The 20372-nt window shown below is 44.4% G+C and overlaps 1 protein-coding gene across 1 annotated transcript in view; it reads left to right on the plus strand.

The window, feature by feature from the left end:
- The window catches only part of Myom2 (myomesin 2), a 70361-nt gene that overhangs the window by 47267 nt on the left and 2722 nt on the right, over nucleotides 1-20372 (plus strand). The window contains exons 22-35 of the mRNA XM_036166567.1: nucleotides 1328-1484; nucleotides 1574-1680; nucleotides 3508-3552; nucleotides 3947-4083; nucleotides 7671-7815; nucleotides 7917-7976; nucleotides 9215-9282; nucleotides 11973-12086; nucleotides 12256-12343; nucleotides 13112-13150; nucleotides 14889-14994; nucleotides 18270-18433; nucleotides 18682-18718; nucleotides 20148-20170. Of these exons, the coding sequence (XP_036022460.1) occupies nucleotides 1328-1484; nucleotides 1574-1680; nucleotides 3508-3552; nucleotides 3947-4083; nucleotides 7671-7815; nucleotides 7917-7976; nucleotides 9215-9282; nucleotides 11973-12086; nucleotides 12256-12343; nucleotides 13112-13150; nucleotides 14889-14994; nucleotides 18270-18433; nucleotides 18682-18718; nucleotides 20148-20170 (1290 nt within the window). The remainder of the gene's footprint in view (nucleotides 1-1327; nucleotides 1485-1573; nucleotides 1681-3507; nucleotides 3553-3946; nucleotides 4084-7670; nucleotides 7816-7916; nucleotides 7977-9214; nucleotides 9283-11972; nucleotides 12087-12255; nucleotides 12344-13111; nucleotides 13151-14888; nucleotides 14995-18269; nucleotides 18434-18681; nucleotides 18719-20147; nucleotides 20171-20372) is intronic.

The raw sequence follows: 20372 nt of genomic DNA on the forward strand, positions 1-20372 counted from the left end.
ATTTCATACATGTATATAATGCATTTTGATTATATATACCCCTGTCCCCTGCTTACCCCTCCCTCGCTGAACTCTTTTTTTCTTTCCCACGGGTTCCCCACACATGTTTTAAGCAGAACTTGATTGACAGGAGAAGTAAGGCTACATCCGGGCTCTGCATCTACTCTAAGCCCCTCGAGCATACAGACATCTGCCTGGTGTGGAGAGGTTGTTCTAGGTGTAGCAAACAGTGTCCAAGAGGACTGTGTTGTTTATACAGCTGCAGGGGTCAGAAGGCTATCAAGCTATTGGTCACTTTTTTGGCTACACTGTACTCCTTGGCGGTGATCTTGCAAAGAGGCACCTCTGGGGTTAAAAACCAGCTCACAGGATGCATAGGCTGGTTGTGTGCCTGGGTTTAGGCAGGTGATGGAGCCAAGAGCTGAGACCTCAAGGTCTACTCCTGGGGCCTCTTTCTCTCCCCTGTCTGTTTCCCTCCTTTTCATTTTCCTGGTAACCCAGGAACATCTGTGTTACTGACTTTAGTTCCATTCACCAGCAGAGCTTAGCTTTGTCTGCTTGCCAACACCACTGCCACCAGCAGCAACAATATAGCTTCCTCTTTTTCTTCTTCCTCCTACTCTTCCTCTCCCTCTTCCTCCCCTCCCATAAAGATTTGTTTTTATTTTATGTGTATGCGTGTTTTGCCATGTATGTGACTGATGCACTCAGAGGCCTTCTGAGAGGGCACCAGATCCCTTTAAACTGGAGTTACAGATGATTGTGGGCCACCATGTGGGTGCTGGGAATCAAACCCAGCTCCTCTGATAGAGCAGCAGATGCTTTTCATGGCTGAGCCATTTCTCTGTCCCCCATTCCTAGCTTCTGAGAGTTGTACTCTGAATGTCTGGTGTCAGGCTAAGCTGTTCGCCTTGGTCAACACATACCAGACAAATAGCAGCATCCATGCCCCAGAAGACAGACTAACAGATGTGGAGAAGGAAGAATGTGTGGGTGATCTGGGGTAGCATAAACATGACTGTCCAGGTTATGGTGTGGGGGTGATAGGTCAGTCTGAGAGGCAGTATGGGGGTTTCTGAAGTGCTGGAGAAGTTTGATGATATAAATGGTATCAGCAAAGCCAGCAGCTGGCCTTGTCAGCCAGTTCCCTGAGGCACACTTGCTCCTCTAAGCCTCTCTGGTCCATTTTGGATAGACATTAAGTAAAACTGATGATACAACCAATGTCAAACAAGCTTCCACCTGGCCAGTGCCACCCCCTCTCTAGAAAAGGAATCTAGAGGATATGGTGTTCCTGAGGATCCCCCCTTCCTCCCATCCCTTATAGGCACAAAGGAGATCAGCGCTGGTGTGGATGAGGAGGGCAACATCTACCTTGGGTTTGACTGCCAGGAAATGACAGATGCCTCCCAGTTCACCTGGTGCAAGGCCTATGAAGAGATTGCTGATGAGGAGCGGTTCGAGGTTCACACTGAGGGTGATCAGTAAGTCGCCGGGAAGCCAGAGGCGGAGAACCATTGGCTTCTGCAGGCAGACAGAAGTCACTAACGCTCACCCTTCTTTTTCCTTTCAGCTCAAAGCTGTACTTTAAGAATCCAGATAAAGAAGACATAGGGACATATTCAGTATCTGTAAGTGACACGGATGGTGTGTCCTCCAGCTTCGTTTTGGACGAGGAAGGTAACGTCTTCCTGACACGGGCTGGTCTTTCTCAGCTTTGTCACACTTTCAGAGACAGACTCTGATACAGAGAAAACACATTTGATCGGGAAGAAGGCTGGACATGGGGTTTGCTCATGAGCCAAGATTTCTTTAGAAATTTAGCAAATCTAGACTAAAGGTCTTCTTGCTGCCTCTTTCTGTCTAGAAAGTATCACATGGGGGAAGCAGAACTCAGTCTTTACAAGGGCTTCACTGTCTCAATAAGAGCCCACTGCTGGGACAGAAGTGTTGGTTCATGCCCACCTCAATATGGCTCACAGAGGAGTCAGTTTATAACACGTGAACTTGAGGAGATGCCTTCATCCCACGCACTGTGGGGAGGGAGGTGAACACCTGGGAGGAGGGCGTTTATGACATGCTGATGGTTCTACAGGTTTGCAGTTCTACTTCAGTTTTGGTTAAACTCAGACAAACTGAACAAGACCCACCCAAGAACAGCAGAGGGTTGGCATTGCCCCACCCCGTAAGCTGCACAGAAGGGTTTTGGCAATCTGCCTTTGAGGACCTCTCTGCTCGCACAAGAAGTGGTGCTTTATTCCTCTGCACTGCAGTTCCCACAGGGCCTTCTGCATTACAGCTTCATGTAGATGCATAGGATGCATCATCTGCTGTGCTTTATATAACTGGTGACCCAAGCCAGACCTCAGGGACCCAGGTGTGGTTCACTTGATTTATGCACATCCCTGCTACAAGGAGTCACTGGGAACGGAGGTCCTTGTGGTCAAGACCATGGTCAGATGAAGTTTGCTTTTGGTTGAAAAGAATCTGACTTCTTTATTGAGTACAAATGAATGCTCCCATATGTCCATGACATGGATGAATTCTAGCCTTGTGAAGGAAAGGAGGAGGGGAAGAAGGGAAGAAATGGAGAGACATCTTGGAACTTCAGCTTTTCTGACTTTCCTCAGGGTTCCTCTAGAGCCATGCATTCTGCTTTTACCCCGTTGCAATTTGCCACAATGAGGTTTGCTTGATCAGGGAACTTCACTCTGAATAAGAAGGAAGTCTTGGAAGGGGAAAGAGACCCATTAGCCTCAGCATGTTCCCAGGAGCAGGTTAGCTGTAGGAAGAGCCTCCTGTGTTAGAGAGAGCGGCCATCCCTAGATTTGCCGCTTTATCCACTCTCTGCAGATTATTTTAGATTTCCGGAATGCTTGCCATGCCCAGACCCACACTCCCATGTCTCACCCTCAGCTGTCCTTTTAGTAAGTAGCTTGCATGGTGACGACTCTGGCTGGAGTAGACTGCTAGTGTACTAAAGGTTAAAGGCCCTTCTCTGTCCTTACGTTTACTTTCATGTCCTCAGAGTAAATCTTGGTGATGTGAAATTAGCCTTGATGTCTGTCTTAGGGTTTCTGCTGCTGTGAAGAGACACCTTGACCACAGCAACTCTTATAAAGGGAAACATTTAATTGGGGTGGCTTACAGTTCAGAGGTTTAGTCCTTTATTATCATCATGGGGAGCATGGCAGCATGCAGGCAGACACAGTACTGGAGAAGGACCTGAGAGTTCTACATCTTGATCTGCAGGCAACAGGAAGTGAACTGTCTCACTGGGCATGGCTTGAGCATATATGAGACCTCAAAACCCTCCTCCACAGTGATACACTTCCTCCAATAAAGCCACGCTCCAACAAGGCTACACCTCTAAAGTGCCACTCTTTGTAGTCCAAGGTTTCAAACACATGAGTCTCTGGGGGCCATTCCTATTCAAACCACCACAAAGTTGTTCACAGACTTCTGAATGCGCGGGTCAATACTGATGAAGTTTTTTCTTAATTTTAGAACTTGAGCGTTTGATGGCATTGAGCAATGAGATAAAGAACCCCAGTAAGTAATCCTCTTGTTTCATACATGTGTTTGCAGCCGCAGAAGGAGGGAGGGCCTTCATTAGGCTTATAATGACCTACTTAGGAGAAATGCCAGCTTATGATGTGGAAACTTGCCTGTCTGTTCCTAATCCAGGCTAGTTGTCTAGTAAAGTCTATCTCACAGAGTCACTTCTCAACCTCTGACCATGTCCAGAGAGTCTCAAGGAACTCATCCAACAGGAGGATTTTCACATGATTTTTCATATCCTGTTTCCATGATGCTGGGCAATATTCTTGTGGCTTACCTTCTTGACATGTTTAGGAACTGGGGTTGGTGTTGTCTTCCAATCTGTAGCTGTCCATCTGAGAATGATCTGTTCACCGCTGACTTATGATTTTTCTTCCCCCTGTAGCAATTCCTCTGAAGTCAGAATTGGCTTATGAGATTTTTGATAAGGGTCAGGTCCGCTTCTGGCTCCAGGCAGAGCATCTTTCACCTGATGCCAGCTTCCGGTTTGTTATCAATGACAGAGAAGTCTCTGACAGTGAGGTGAGTTCTTGGATGTGAGCTATGGCTCAGAGGGACTTGGATTTGCTGAGCTGGGAGTGAGCGAAAGCTTAAAGAAATCTGGGCTTACTTGGAAGGTTCTCAGAGTCAATGTTTTGTGTTCATTCCTACCCTTTCTGAGTTACAGAAACAGGAGTTCAGAAGGTTGACCAGATGGCTTGAAATGTTGTTCTCACAGTGCTCAGAGATTCAGGCTTGGTTTGGTACAATTGAGGCTGACTTTAAATTTCAAATGTGTTAAAATGAAAAATGAGGAACTGTATTTTGAGACTTGGAGTTTGGGTTTAGGAAAATGTTCAAGATAAAAGGGGATTAACTTGATGAATTAGTCTCTTTCTTCCTGATTGTGGTTCTGAAGCCTTGACATTTTGCTCTATTCTGGGAAATGGTCCCCTCTGTTTCTTCCTCTGACAGCTCCCATGGGGGCCACCAGGTGGAAGAGAAGTCTCAGTGGCACCTTGGTCCTCCTGAGCTGTTGCCTTGGTGTGTTGGATCTGATCTGGACAGAGGAAGGGATGGGACTCTCATAAATGGTTACTATGCTAAGATATAAGCACTTGGTCTTTGTTCTACTTGTGTGTGTGTGCATGTGTGTACGTATTCACTTATATAAGTGGTTGAGGTGAGATGTGCACATGCATGCCACACGTGGGCATTTTCCCTCAGACATTTTTCCCTTTTTTGTTGAGACAGGGTCTTTCGTTGGCCTGGAATTTCATCAAATAGACCAGCCTATCTGCCTGCAAGCTTATAGAGCTCTACCTGTCTCTGCCTCCAATTTTGCTATCTCTGGGCATGAGCTACCATGTTGAGCTTTTTACATGGGTTCTGGGATCCAAACTCAGTTTGTAATGCTTGTGAATCAAGAACTTTACTGAACGAGCCATCTTTCTATCTTTTTGATTATAAAAAGATTTTAAAAATTATTACAGTCTTCATTTTTCACTGTGGAGCATTTGAGAAGTAATTAACTATGTTTAGATATATTTACCCTTGTCTAATTTATAGCATTCTGGGGAACCCAGGTGTAGGACATCTATTTTTTATGGGGTCTTTTTTTATTCAGGGGTGGGTTAGGTGAGTCATCTATTGGTATGTCCCTCTTTCCACTAAATGCCCAGTGTATGTACTTGGCATTAAGCCACCTAATCCTAAATTCCCATTGAGGTGTTCACACACACATATCAACTGGGAGCTGGAAATGAGAGCCCACCCATGTTTATGGGCAGCCCATTCTCTTTTCTATGAGCTTTACTATCTACTTTCAGCCTGGTCTTTATGTCTTGCAAAGCAGGCCTAGATGAAGTCTATCAAACAGAAATCTTGGGATGTCAGGATCATGTGGTGTTTGAAAATCACATGATCTCGTCAGTCTGTCCTATAGGAGCCATGACATGCTTTAAGCAGAGTGCAGTTAGATTTTGTGGGCTGCAAACAGCCACGTGAATGCATACTGAGTATGGGACAGTACTGCCTGATCAAGGTAATTGGAGAAATTTTCTCTGAGCAGAGATCATGCTAGGAAAAGAAGTGGAATATGGAGTAATTGCACATTATTCGCTGAACATCTTTTGATTAACATTCCCTACCTGCCACAGAGAGCGACGGTGCCGCTCTGAAGCTAATCTTTTGGAGTAGGATACACCATTTCACTTCTTTAATTAGCAGCCCACAGGTGACTTTCACATTTAAAGACTGATACTGTTTTGTGAAAGTCATATAAAACCTTGTATTTATGGGGCTCATAAAATCATAGAAATTCATCTTGCTGCATCAAGATGCCTAATTATTTCCTAAAGACTTCTCAGATACTGTGTTGTGGGAGCAGAGGAAGCTGGAGAGCCTACTGTATCTTTAAGCTTCTAGTTGGTGAAATTCAAACCTGTGATTTCTTAACTAGTTAGAGTGGGTCCCTCCAGTTCTAGGAACTGATGATGAACTGATAGTGATATCGCACAGATACTGACTATTTGTTGAGCAACTTGAAGGTTGCTTTTGATATTCAAATGTTATCATTTGAAACTAGACAGATATGCAAGGACCAGGACAGAGGCAGCTCACGGGGTTCTTATTCTTCTACTTTGATATGGTGGTGACCTCATCATTTCAGGACGAGGACACAGTGCTTTCCCATAGTTTCTGTCACTAACCTGTTCCAGAAGGTTCTACCTCAAGACTAATCTGCAGGCTGGTGCCCCTTCATTGTGGCCTTTCTTGAGCACATATGTATACCTGTCTTTTCTTCTAGCCACCTTTGAAAATATTCAGTGATGTTATACAAGTACAGAACATGTGATTGACATATTTGAAAGCATATTTGAATTTCTTCCTATTTTTTTTTAAATGTTTATTGGAGATCAAAGCCTGGAGATGGGCAGGCTTTAGCTATTTACAACCTGGAGGCTGTTTCCTGTTTCAGAGGCTGAAGTTCATACTTATGCACTGGGAAACTTCCTGTCTCTCTTCCCTTCCCAGGGGACGGTGATTTGTTTTTGGTTCTTGGTTCACTGAGAGGTACAGTTGATAATTTTCTTTCTGAGTTCCTTTTATTGTACCAGTTTTGAGAAACCCCCAGAGACCATCAAGGAGCTGGTTTCTGATGCAAGCACATACAGGTCCTTTTATTCAGGTTCAACCTTGGCCACCATGTAGCAGATGGAAGGAAATGTGGTGGCTGAGAGCCCAGGTGTAGAGAGTTTTTATAGGGAAAAACCACAAGCCAGGAGTTACATGCTTGGGATTAGATAGAAGGGATACGAGGCAAGGTGATTTTTTTGAAACTATTGGTCTAGACTTTCGGCACAAAGCCACATATGAAACTATTGGGTTAGACTTTTGGCGGGGAACCACAACTTGCTCAGCAGGATTATCTGGATGGCTCAGCAAGATTATTTGGATATGGTCGAGGGCCATAAACTACAGACAGAATGTCTGCAGGAGCATACTGCCCTGTATCTCTTTGAGTTGTCATGGCTCATTCCTGAGGTCTTTCCTAGGACTGAATACATCAAGTGGCCCTACCCTAAGATGGGGTCTGTACTGCCTTCACACTCTGTGTCCCCCAGTTCCTTCATATATAATGTCTGGTGTGTCTTAGTTAGTCTTTTGTTGCTGTGAAGAGACACTGTGACCAAGGCAACTCTTCTGAAAGAAAGTGTTTCACTGGGGGCTTGTTTACAGTTTTAGAGGGTTATTCACTGATCATCATGGCAGGAAGCAGACAGGCATGGCACTGGAACAGTAGCTGAGAGCTTTACATCTTAAACCACAGGCAGCAGACAGAGAGAGGGTGGGAGAGAGAGAGAGAGAGAGAGAGAGAGAGAGAGAGAGAGAGAGAGAAGTATGCGCCAGCACCAGTGCAGAGCTCACCTCATGTGGACTTTTGAAACTCTTCCTCTAACAAGGCCACACCTCCTAATCCTTCCCAAACAGTTTCACTCTCTGGTAATTAAGCATTTCAATAGATGAGCCTATTGGGGGCCATTCTTATTCAAACAACCACAAGGTATAACTGCAACTTGGAGAAGCAATTTCATCACATCATTCTCTGTGTCTTTTATGGGTTCCAGACACACAGAATTAAATGTGACAGATCAACTGGCATGATTGAGATGGTCATGGATCGGTTTACTATAGAAAATGAAGGGACCTACACTGTGCAGATTCAAGATGGAAAAGCCAAGAATCAATCTTCATTGGTGCTCATTGGAGATGGTATGCTACAGTGAACATTTTCACATGCCTGCAAAACATAATGGAAAGAAAATTCCTTTGAATGGAGAGATATTTCATCTGTCTATTTTTTTTCTGAATAGCATTCAGAGCTGTTCTAGAAGAGGCTGAATTTCAGAGGAAGGAATTCCTCAGGAAACAAGGTAGGTGGTGCCTTGCTCACACCATGAGGTGCAGACTTGGCTTTGCAATGTGTCTCGAGCACACCCTGCAACTCACAGCTGATTCTGAAGAAATGTAGAAAGATCAAACATCACACCATCATTTTAGCTCTGGAAATTAGGTGATTCCCCTGTCTTTAGTCCTCTAGGGATATTTTGCCTGTATTCTTTCTGGCTTCTAAACCTTGGATGACCTTGGATATATATTCATCATTTCCTGTTACTCTCCTTACCACGGAAGCAGTCTATCTATAACCAGCATCAGCACCAATGGCTGACTAGTCCCTGTCCCTTGCAACTTGATAATCCCTCCCAACATCTTTCTTTCCATGTTCCTCTGCCTGCTACATGTTGATAACCTCACACAGAAGTGGTAGGAGCTCAGGTTAACCAAATTCACGGCTTCCTTCAGCCCAGTAGAACCCTCTGGACAAGTCATACAGACCACTCCTTATTTGGTCTTTCTTTTCCCACAGGTTTTAAAAAATATATTTTGAATTGAAATATAATCACATCACCTTCTGTCCCCCTTTCTTCCCTTCAGTGCCTCCCAGGTACCTTCCTAGTAGCCCACCCACAGGCTTTAAACAAGGCACCAATTGAATCATAGCCTTATAAAATGTATTAATATGAAAAAAATCAGCACAAGCCTGCTTCATATTGTTGTATTGAATGAGACAATAGTTTTATTAGGATTTGGCTTACTCCATGTTTATTTCAATAGAAATAAATGATATTTTTGAAAAACATACATGAGTCCATCTCTGATCTGAAGTGATAAACATCTACAAAGTTGTGAGGTCACATTGCTTTATCTTCATCTTCTCTACTAATTCTCTCACTTTAAAGATTTGATCATTATGCTGCTCAGTGTTCAGTCAGATGCACAGCCCAGGAACGAGAATGTGAGGAGCTGGATATTACAAATATCTAAAGAGCAATAGACCCCAGGTGCAGTAAGGAAGGGGGACTGTGTACTCCCACTAGGAACAGGAGGCTCAGAAGAGAGTCAGCTCTAAGGCAAGTGGGCTTTAGGACTATGAGACATACTTTGGCTTTATAGGACACAACAGGTTCCTCCAGCCAAATATGTTTATACATCAAAATAGAGCATAGAGTTATATTAAAACATACATACATATGCGTATGCAATATCTACATTAGCCGTAGGTATCTATATGTGTAAGTTCTTATTTTAAAACTTCCTCCTTTCTCCATAGGCCCTCATTTTGCTGAATATCTGCACTGGGATGTTACTGAAGACTGTGATGTTCGGCTTGTCTGTAAGGTGAGAGACCCCGTGGTTCCCCTTCATGTTCCTTGTGGGGATGCCATTTAGGGATCAGCTGTGGTGAGTGAAGTGGGTGGTCTAGGTTGAGGTGAAAATAGACAAGAGACTTCAGGGTCTAGTGGACTCTGGAGAACTTAGATGGTATGTACCTGCCCCTCCTTCTTCATAAAGCATTAGCGTTGTGACGTTCAAAAGAAGACTTAAAGAGGTAGCTTACTAAAAGATGGACTTAGAATGTTAGCAGTGACTCCATGAGAAGGCGTGTCATGAGGAAAGGCACCTGCCATGCTGTCCATATGATGCCATCAGGGACTAAAAGGCACATTTGGGGAGCAGGTAAAGAAGCTTATTTCTAAGTTGTATTTTAATCAACAAACCTTTAACTTGTTGAGTATCTGCCTTATATCTTTCACTGTGGAAAGTACTGGGGATAAATGATAATAGTGCATTACTTTTGTCTTTAAACTACTTAAAAATTACTTAAAGCCCAAGTAGGAAAAATGAAAATAAACAGGCTGTTGGGAGCTTCATGTGTCAGGATAGTCCAGATCCAGGGGGTGAGACCAAGAGCAGGAACTGAATGACACCCTTAACCACAGTCAGAAGACAGCCGATGTTATGTGCACTTTTGCACAATAAGAAGCCATGGAGCTATATCAAGAGGGCAGAGTTGGTGGATGTGGGGTTGCAAGAAGGATTGGGTATGATGGTGGAGTCTGAAGTATTGATATTTAGAGGCTAGAGGCTATCCCTCTACTGAACAGCGGGCTGTTTACATGGGCAGTTTATAATGGATAAAACAGCAATTTTCTCAAATGACTACCATGTTTAGAAAGGTATGCATTTCTGAGGTGAGCATTCTAAAGCTCAGCTCATTCGGAGGTCAGAGGTCAGGTCCAGGAATGAGGAGGGTGACTGATGCTCTGGTTCTGACCCTAGCACCAAGACATACTGGTCTTCCTGTGTCCTAAGGACAGGGGAAGAAATGAGAGGTCTGCTTCCTGGGGCTGATAGCATCCGAGTGCTTTATAACTTCCCATAGACATTTGAAACTACCTCAAGTTCCCTGATCACAGAGAGGCATAGGCCAGTAGACACAGAAATTAGGAAAATGAAAGAAATCTTGAAATGAGTATTTTGTAATATCATGCATTTGGTTTACACATTCATGCCCCCATAAGTGATGCAAGCCATCTTCCTGAATATTTTTTTCAGTCAGTGATAACTGTGGCAGGTGATATTTCTTAATTTATTTATGTGACAAGATGTGTAGAGAATAGTAGAAATTAGGATATCCTTACACTTTTACAGAAAAGCATTTGAAAACAAAAGAAGTATTTAACAGAAATCTTAATCACAACAAGAAGAAAGTGTGTTGGAGTTTGTCATACTCTAGAGCAGTGTGATGAGAGAGCAGTGCCCCTTGGGTATGGGCATGGCGTGTGTGTGATGTCTGATGAATTTGCTTGAGTCTCTTTGCATGCTCATGTACACATTAGGCACCTGAGTGTTCCAGTGTGACAGAGATGAATTGCAGGGTCAGAGAAGATGCACAGGGGTTGTGCACAGGGTAGAGACCCCTCCAGCCATGTGGCAAGAGGGTGGAGGCTGTTTAGAGATGAGATTGAAGGGCATTGGAAAGTCTTTGATTTCACACACACTGAGTAGCAGCTTCCCCCTTGATAAGCAGAGTGAGCCTCGAAACAGGGAAGGATGGTAGAGAAGGGCGCTGCAGGGAGACCTGGAGAAGATCAGGCAGTTATTACCCTGTGATGTGTGTTCACTCATGTTCTGTGCTGGAATGGGGGCACTTCCACGGTGGCTAGTGCATGGTCTCCATCCATTCCTTAGACACTGTGAATGGCTTCTCTGTACCAAGCTGGCTTTCAACTCTAGGGACTAAGGCAGGCAAAAGTACCTGTGGTATGTGATTTTTCTCTGGTGTCACTGGTGACAGCATTGCATATAGCTGCTATGGGAATCCCAAACACATGACATTACTGGTCTATAGAGCCAATCCCATGGCATTATCATTTGTCGTGTTCCACTGCTGGCATTACCTGTGTGGGGGTCTGTGTGGATGGGGATGCAGACTCCTCAGCCTCCTGGAATCCACAGCCATCCAACATCTGTCACACAAAGTAGAACATCTTCTTCTTGAGATAACGTGTCAGGAGTGTGTGTGTGTGTGTGTGTGTGTGTGTGTGTGTGTGTGTGTGTGCTCGCGCGTGCACGTGCGCGCGCTTATTATCTAAAGCCAGAGGCTCAGTTGTGAGGAATTCCTGTGTAGGGAAGCTCTCCTTCTGTGTGTCACCCCTTTGTGTTTATGCATCTGAATCCCATACTTTCAAAGAGCAGTCACCCTGTGATCCATAGAGCTCTAAGAACATTTATGAATCAAAGCACTTAGTTTAGGCCTCATTAGTGACATTTTCTATTAAACGAGAGACTTTTATACTTACTGACATCATTGGTCCTGTTGGTGGCAGCTGTAAGGGCTTACTGCTTTTAGAAGACAATTGAGAAGTGCATTTGCTGTTATTAGAAGTGACAGTTCTTCCCTGAGCCCTTGCTGAGCCTGTTGAGGGTAAAAGCTGCTGTTTTTTTTAGGTCTGGGGTTGACTAATTTTTTTTTTTTTTTGCCTCCTGAGCCACAGTGATTCACTTAGGACTTCTCTGTTCTGCAGGTTGCAAACACCAAGAAGGAAACCGTTTTCAAATGGCTCAAGGATGATGTTCTATATGAAACTGACACACTACCGGACTTGGAGAAGGGGGTCTGTGAGCTGCTAATACCAAAGGTACCATGCAGCCAGAGAAACAAAACAGCACTCTCCATGACTTGTAAACTCAGCAATGCCTTCCAGTTTGCACACCAATTTCCATGCTTTGCAAGGAAAAATGTACTACTACACCATCTCATATCATGGTGTTGATTCTGCGTAAATATGGAATGTGTTTTATTCACAGTTGTCTAAGAAGGACCATGGTGAATACAAAGCAACCTTGAAAGATGACAGAGGTCAAGACATATCCATCCTTGAAATAGCTGGCAAAGGTAAGATGGTACCTTCTTTGTCTTAGAGTGAAATCTATTCTGTCCACTGGATGAATGTTGTTGTGGAGCTGTGTCTACAGGCACCCTGAGCTGTGTGCATCTTTCACTGAGCAGGGCTCCGTTCTGTCCATGGAATGAGGGGTGTTGTGGAAGCCTGCTCAGGAGTACCCATAGCTGTGTGTATACCAGCTGAGCAGGACTCCAGTCTGCCCAAATGATGAGGGATGTCGTGGAGGTATACTCATATGCACCCTGAGCTGACAGAGCTCCATTCTGTCCATGGCATGACGGGGCACTACAAAAGTAGACGCATGCGCACTCCGGGCTGTGTGCATTTTGCCTCTGCCATGACATTGGGCAAGAAAACAAGATTGTACTTTGTCTGCATTTAAGAGCTGGTTCACCGTGTTAGAAAATGCACGCTATCACTTTGGGCTTTGATGAAATGTCATTTCACTCCCTCATCAGAAGCCAAGTTTGATTCCTTACAAATGCAGCTAAGATGATTGAAGCTCCCAGGAAGTTATTCAATTCAATGTACAGTTGGATTTATGTTGAACAAAATGTTCTTGTACCGTGTTTAAAAAGTGAATAGGTTGGAAGGATTTATGGTGCACATAAGCCTTTTATGGACAAATATTACCATTTTAATGTTTCATTTTTCAAATGAGTATCACAGTTTCCCGTGTCAATTTAATTAGACATGGAAAATGCTGCTTTCTGTTAAACTCACACCCAGTGATGGTCCATTTCCGTTCTCCCTTCCAGTGTACGAAGACATGATCTTGGCAATGAGTCGTGTGTCCGGTGAGTAATAGCCCCTGAGTTTTCAAGTCTTGCTGACTGAAGCATCTCTGTTTCCTAGAGTGAGCACTCATGTCCCAGAGGACACTGATGGCTGGGGTGTGTCCCCTGCCTGGAGTTGGGCTGGTGGCAGGGAATGACCTGCCCACTCCATGATGCTCCTCCAGAGCTTTGCAGTGTGAATGTTGGAGTCTGTGTTCAACTTCAGAAGCCCCTGCTGGTGTTACCCAACAGTCACCTTTGCCAATTTGCCTTTGCCCAGCCTGGGCAATTGTTTTGTCCAAAACTGCTATTAGTTTTTCATCCAACACTGAATAGTAATAGTGGGTATTTATTTAACATTTAGATTTCATAGTCTGGGTATTGAGCCATTTGCCTTTGTATAGAAACTAGAGAAAAAAATACTGCTTATAAATAACAAATAGTAGCTTACATGTTAACAACTAGTAGTTTATTACTCTAGACTCTCTAGATTTGTAGGCATGCCCAACCTGTGACCCACTGGCCACATGTAATGGCACAAAGTCAAGGATTGCTACCCATGTAGACCAACACAGAATCATACACCTACTTGTGATGGTATGAGACATTTTGGAATTTCCTTCCCTGTGACTCTGTTGTGAGGCTCTCTGGATTGACTCTTATATATGACCACACTGTGTTATACTGTCAGAAGATGGGACACACCATCTAGAGAATACCCAAGTTATGTTTTCTGATCAAGTAACCAAAATCTGTGTCGGCAAGTAGATGATCAATGAACTGAGTTGGGAATCACCAGAACTCATATCCTCTTTACCTCAATTACAGAGTCCTATGCTTTTCTGGAATCCCCACGAAAAACCACTGTCTGCTCACCTCTAATGCTTTTGCAAACAGCCGTGTGAGGTAGAGCTTTTGCTTTTGTTAATGAAAGGATCAGGCTACATTTTAAAATGAGGTCCACTTGGAATGGCTTTCAGTGAGTCAAGTACTAACCCATGGGTGTGCAAGCCACTTGTAAGATGAACCAAGCCATTTGAAAAATGGCTTTGCTCTTACACTCTGGGGAGTTGCTTTGTATTACATATCTCATAATGTGCTGGAGGGTCACCTGCTGATGACAGGTTAGTCACATGTAGAGAACTGGTAAGTGCAACAGTCTGGCCTCACACGATGCTTCTGTAACTCTTGGCTTACTCAATCACTCAAGGTGGACACAGGCATCTTTTTTGGGGAGTGAGGTGCAGATAGAGAGCAAGTATAGAAGTCTCCATGTGACTAGACCCCTGGTGTCTCTGTGACATTTCAGAGGAGTGAGGGGCAGATGTCTCCAGTAAGGAGGGTTCCAGCTGTGTCCTTCCACTCTGGCTTCTGCTGACTCCCCCCTCCTCTCTCCTTATGGGTTTTCTGTAACTGTTTAGATTTGGGTCAATTAATAGATCAGGTTTCATAGTCATTGTCACCAAGATTGATTCTTCCATGCAAGCCAAACTGCTAAGGGCCAGGTGTGGATTATTTTTGCGAAACTTCATGTTTCTTTGGTGTTAAGCAAAGGGCTTTTCAAAGTACTCTGGCAGGGCAGGTGCGTGTTTAATGAAAGCATATGACATGGGAGGGAGGGGGGAGCTTCTGTGGCCATGACAGGAATGAGCACCAACTTGAGAGATGTGCTGATACTGTGGATGGATGAGCCTTACCCTAGGGCCATGGGCCTGTCTTGACTCTCTGAGATCTGAGGTAACATCCTGTTTCACTGCAGGAGCCTCTGCCTCACCGCTGAAGGTTCTCTGCACCCCCGAGGGCATCAGACTTCAGTGTTTCATGAAGTATTTCACAGAGGAAATGAAGGTCAGCTGGTATCACAAGTGAGTATGAGAGCTCATGCCCATAGCTGCAGCAGCCCGTGGCTCAATGTGGTACTCTTGGCAAACCACAGGCCGTGATCATGTTCTCAGTAATGGTGCCAGGCTTTGGCTAGGTGGGCCATGGGGAGGGTCTGGATGAAGGAGAAAGAAAAGGAAACATCAGAAGGTGTCAACAGCGTCCTCACTGGTGGTTACTAATGACACCAGTGCTTAACATACATTCTCCAGGTAGAAGAACAAGGGGACCAGTGTTTAGAGTCCAAGCTCCGAACTACCAACCAGTGGCTTTCTCACTAGATGTGAGTAAGAAGGCAAGGGAGTCAGCGGGGTAGGAACCTGTGCCAGTGAGTGACATTTGATTCGTAGATACCAGTGAGAAATGTGCAGAATGCAGACTTACGTGTGGACCATTGTTCATTGCTTTAAAAAAATGCCAAGTCATACATCAGGGAATTTAGAAAATGCCACTTTAAATAAAAGGCTGGGAATCTATCTTGCACAAATGAGGAACAGGCCAAAAGGAACACAGCAAAAATGTTCTTCAGAAAAAAAGACCTCGTTGTCTTGCCGGAGGGTGAAATTAATGTATTGTGCAGACATGGCAAAGCTCAACTGCCTGAGGATTGACCACTTCAGACTGAGTCCCAGCCACCCAAGGGACTTCTTGCTGTCATTATAGGAAAAAACAAAGCTAGCATGCTTTGACCTAAGGCTGTATGTGTTTCCTCAGCTTGGAAGGTCTCTCCTCCAGTGGTCACACACATTAGGCTAATGACTCCCCTTAATCTCAGTGGGCTCCAATTACCTGCAAGAATGAGATGCTTTCTGTTTCCTACACCTTACCTTTCAGTATCCTTAGACAGGGTGGGAGTGGTGTTGAGGTGAAGGCTTCCTATGTGGTGGATTCTCTCCCACTCTGGGTAGGGCTACCGGCTGTGGTGACCTGTGACAGAGCTCTCTATGCTTACAGTGTATTTGAGTTTTAGAGACAGAAAATGACATCTCCAGATTTAAGCAAGATTGAACAGGCTCCTGGAGTTGTTGCATATTTAGGGATGGTGGCCAGGGACTCACACAGCACTTGAAGCAGATTGCAAATCCCTAGGTGTGGTGAATGCTGTCTCCTTCTGACAACCAGGGAGTAAGCTACAACCTTCAAACAACATGTGGTCACTATAGGGCTGGCTGAGGTGTTTCGGGGTGGACAGCAAGGGGGGCACTTATCAGTGTGTATGCTCACATGGAGCCCTCTGCCTCCGATTCTTTTGGCTTTGGAGGCATCAGAAGATTGGGCTGTAACTCCCTGATGTGTGCTTGTGTGGGTCTAGGAAGCTGTGAGGCATTGTCTAACCCTCATTTGGGTAGTCAGTTCATGGAGGTTGGCAGGGAGACCGATCACACAGTACAGTGTGTGTGTGTGTGTGTGTGTGTGTGTGTGTGTGTGTGTGTGTGAAAGAATTTTCTTTTCTGCAGAAGCAGAAAGTCTATATAAAAGTCTCATTATTCCTTTTAGGTAGGGATGGACAATTGTGAGTGCTGGGGTGACTCTTCCCATTGCTTTAGAAATAGAGATTTTGCTCTGTGCTCACTGTAAGTCTAGAACTGGTGTGTGTTACCCTCAGGTAAAGAGCCAGCGGACTAGGATTAACCCAGCAGAGTATGAGCAAAGTATTCTGGCTAGAAAGCTGTGGCCTCCGGCTTGTCTTCCCAAGTGCACTGAGGGCCTCTGCTTCCTCCTCCCAGGGGTGTTTTACGCTCCGCTAGGCATGCATAGTGCCTTAACATTATATCCTTTTGTCCCTGCCTGGGCTGGTCTTCCATGGAGCCTTCCTGGCTTCCTCCCTCCCCATCTGCCCACATTCCTGATGCTCTGCTCTAACAGAACCAGTCATGTTTCTATCCTGGATTAACATGCTCTGTGTCCCCACATTATGAGTGTTACCTGCCAGAACTGTGGTTCACAGTGAAGAGTGCCAGGCAATTCCTTTCTCTCCCTGAACTGCAGAGCACACAGTGGCCAGTAAAGGTGATAGAATTGCTATTAACTCATGGCCAATTCTCTGCAAAACCTGAACCAGCTCTCTAAACTGTGGTAACTTGAAATTTATATATATATACACATATACATATATATACGTATATATATATATATATACACACACACACACATACATACATACATACACACACACACACACACACACACACACACACACACACATATATATATATATATATATATATATATATTATATAATGTACCATGAGTATAATGTAGACATGCATGCACACCAGGCAGGTTGTCTTGACAATGAATGAGTGTGGTGTAACACTCGGCTGACTTGAAGGACAGCAATGGTATTAGGTGCTTTAGTCTTACTTATATCTTCAAAGTTGGAACAGAATACATCAAACATAAAATTTGTTATTTCATCTACTGTAAGGATGCAGTGAGACCACATTGTGGGCAACCATCTCCAGAGCCTTCATCTTGTAAAATGGAATGCCGTCCCCTTTGTACACTAGCTTGATTCTACTCTCTGTTCTCGAGTGTGGCAACTCTGGTGACCTCAGATTGTAGAAACATGTTTGTCCTCTTGTGACCAGCTTTGTAAATGTAGCATAATGTTCTCAGAATTCATGTATGTTATAGCATGTGTCAGTTCCCTTCTTTTATAAAGATCAGCAGTATTCCACCTTGTGGATAGACTGCAGTTTAATTATGTATATGAATGACAGGGTCATGAGGTGGTCCACATTGGCCATTGTGAGTAGTGTTTCTACAGATATGAGTGTCCAAGTGTCCCCATCTCTGCTTTCGGCTATTTTGAACATGCACCTAGAGATGGAAATGCTGTGTCAGGTCCTAAGTTCCATGCTTAATATTCTTACGACTGCATACCAAATCAAATGTTCTGAAGTCCATTAAGTTGTAATCATTTGGCTTTAGGAGGTTTCAGGCCTGAGTTATTAATATACTTAAGTTTATAATAGCCAGAAAAATCCCTAATACCTACTGTGCCATTAGCATGAGCAAGTGAGTAGAGCCTCCTTGCCTCAATGTGAGCAAGTCAGTAGACCATCCCCAAGTGATACAAGCCAGCAGACCAGGCCTCCTCACTCAGACATAGTAATGTCCCCTCACAGGTGTGAGCATATTGATCAGGAGGTTAACTGAACACACCAATGTTGCTTTGTGGAGAGGCTAAGATCTCATTCAATGAGCATATTCAGATTGGAGGAGGTTAATGGAGCACACCCATGTTGCTTTGTAGAGAGGCAAAGATCTCATCCAGCGAGCACATGCGGATTGGAGGCAGCGAGGAGATGGCGTGGCTGCAGATCTGCGAGCCCACAGAGAAGGATAAGGGGAAGTACACTTTTGAGATTTTCGATGGCAAAGACAACCACCAGCGCTCACTGGACCTCTCTGGACAAGGTAGTAGATTTTTCTTGTAGCTCGTTACATTCCTGTGAACAACCCATGTAGATACTGAAAAGCAAAGGGTGCATTAAACAATCCATGGATGTCATGACTTTCGTGTAGAGGGACTGACTTAAGAAGAATCAGTTTATTAGTTTGATTGCCCCTCAGTTTTCATTTTGTCATTTAGCTAGTGGACCATCTGAGTGGATGGAAGTTAAACACGTAGGAACATGACTGACATATGGAATGTTTCCTTGCAGCTTTTGATGAAGCGTTTGCTGAGTTCCAGCAGCTCAAGTAAGACCCATAGCTTGCTAACATCATTTCTGATGGGGGCGGGGCAGGGCTCTGACTTGGGTTCATTCTGGCCACATACAGGGTCGACCATAAGTGCCTTAGTGATTCCAAGGATGCTCTGTTCCTGGGATGAAAATAGCAATGTAAGAAATTCAGTATGCAGCAGGGCATCCATTTTTTTCTACAATAGAAATGCACTGTGTATTACCTTCCTAGGCCCATCAGAACCTTGGATTACTTTATATGATTAAAATGATGGATTTCTCAAATTGTCATGATCCAGGTGACATGGCACACAGAGCAACTGTTGAAGATTGCTTCAGCTTTTCAAATGAGTGTCTGAGCTTTAGAGTATTAAAGCAGAGGACATCGTTGGCTCCTACTAAATTATTCAGGATGCCTTTGTTGAGTGGATATGTGACAAGTATGATAAATCAGAAATTGACAATTTAACAAAATGCCTAGGGTCTAGGAGAGGGCTTAGTCAGTCAAGTGGGTCCTTAGAATCCATGTTTGAAAGAAGCTGGGTACAGAAGGACACACCTGTAATCTGAGCACTGGGGAGGCAGTCAGGAGCTTCTCTACAATTCCTGGCCAGCCAGTCTAGCCAAATTAGCAAGCTGCAGGTTCAGAGATAGATAGATATATAGATATATAGATAGAAAGATAGATGGATGGATGGATGGATGATAGATAGATAGATAGATAGATGATAGAGATAGAGATAGAGAGATGAGAGATGAATAGATAGAGAGGTGGGGATCACATCTTAAAAGTTAATACGGTGGAAAGCAACTGAGGAAGGTACTTGGTATCAACCTTTGGCCTCTGTGTGTATGCACATCCACACCTGTACATGTACACCAACCAGCACACACAAGTGCAGACACACAAACATCTAAAATTCTGGTGAATTTGGTGCCAAGCAATACACCTACTCAACCTGAGAGTCTGCATGCTAATCTTCCTTTTGGTTTTAGCATCTTCCCCCACTCCAAATGATCAGAGCACCAGCCTTCTACCTGGGTACAGGTTCTGCACCCTCAGATCCAACCACGATTAAAAGACACTGTAAAGGCAGTGCATTTTTCCTGTCATCATTCCCTGTAACAACAGTCTAGGAGCTCTTTACATAGTTTTACTCCACTGGGTACTGTAAGTGACTAGGGATGATTGACAAGGCCCAGGAGGATGAGTAGATGTTGTAGTGAATACAACACTGTTTCATCTCAGGGACTTGCATGCCCATAGATTTTGGTCTCCGTGGGGTTCAGCTATGGAACCAATGCAGGGATGACAGGATAGCTACATACCATTAGACCTTCCTTCTGTATGTGCTCATACTGCTAGCAGACTTCTCCCGTGCATGGTGTCCTTTGGTTAGCAGCATTTCTTACAGCTTTCTCTCTCTCCCTCCTGTGATTTCTAGGGCGGCTGCATTTGCCGAGAAGAGTGAGTACTTGTGTGATGAAGAGGGATAATGGGCATGGGTGGGGACAGGTGGGGGAGGTTCACATTTCACGTGGTTAATTTAGTGGATCAGTAACAGCAAACCTTCCTGCCCAAGGTTGAGTGCACCCCCATCTTTTGACCTCTGCTCATTCCAGCCTGACCCCCTTCCCCACCTTGTCTGCACCCACCCCCACAAGTTTCT

Source organism: Onychomys torridus, chromosome 17 (genome assembly GCF_903995425.1).
Source record: "Onychomys torridus chromosome 17, mOncTor1.1, whole genome shotgun sequence".
In the NCBI taxonomy this organism is placed as follows: domain Eukaryota; kingdom Metazoa; phylum Chordata; class Mammalia; order Rodentia; family Cricetidae; genus Onychomys; species Onychomys torridus.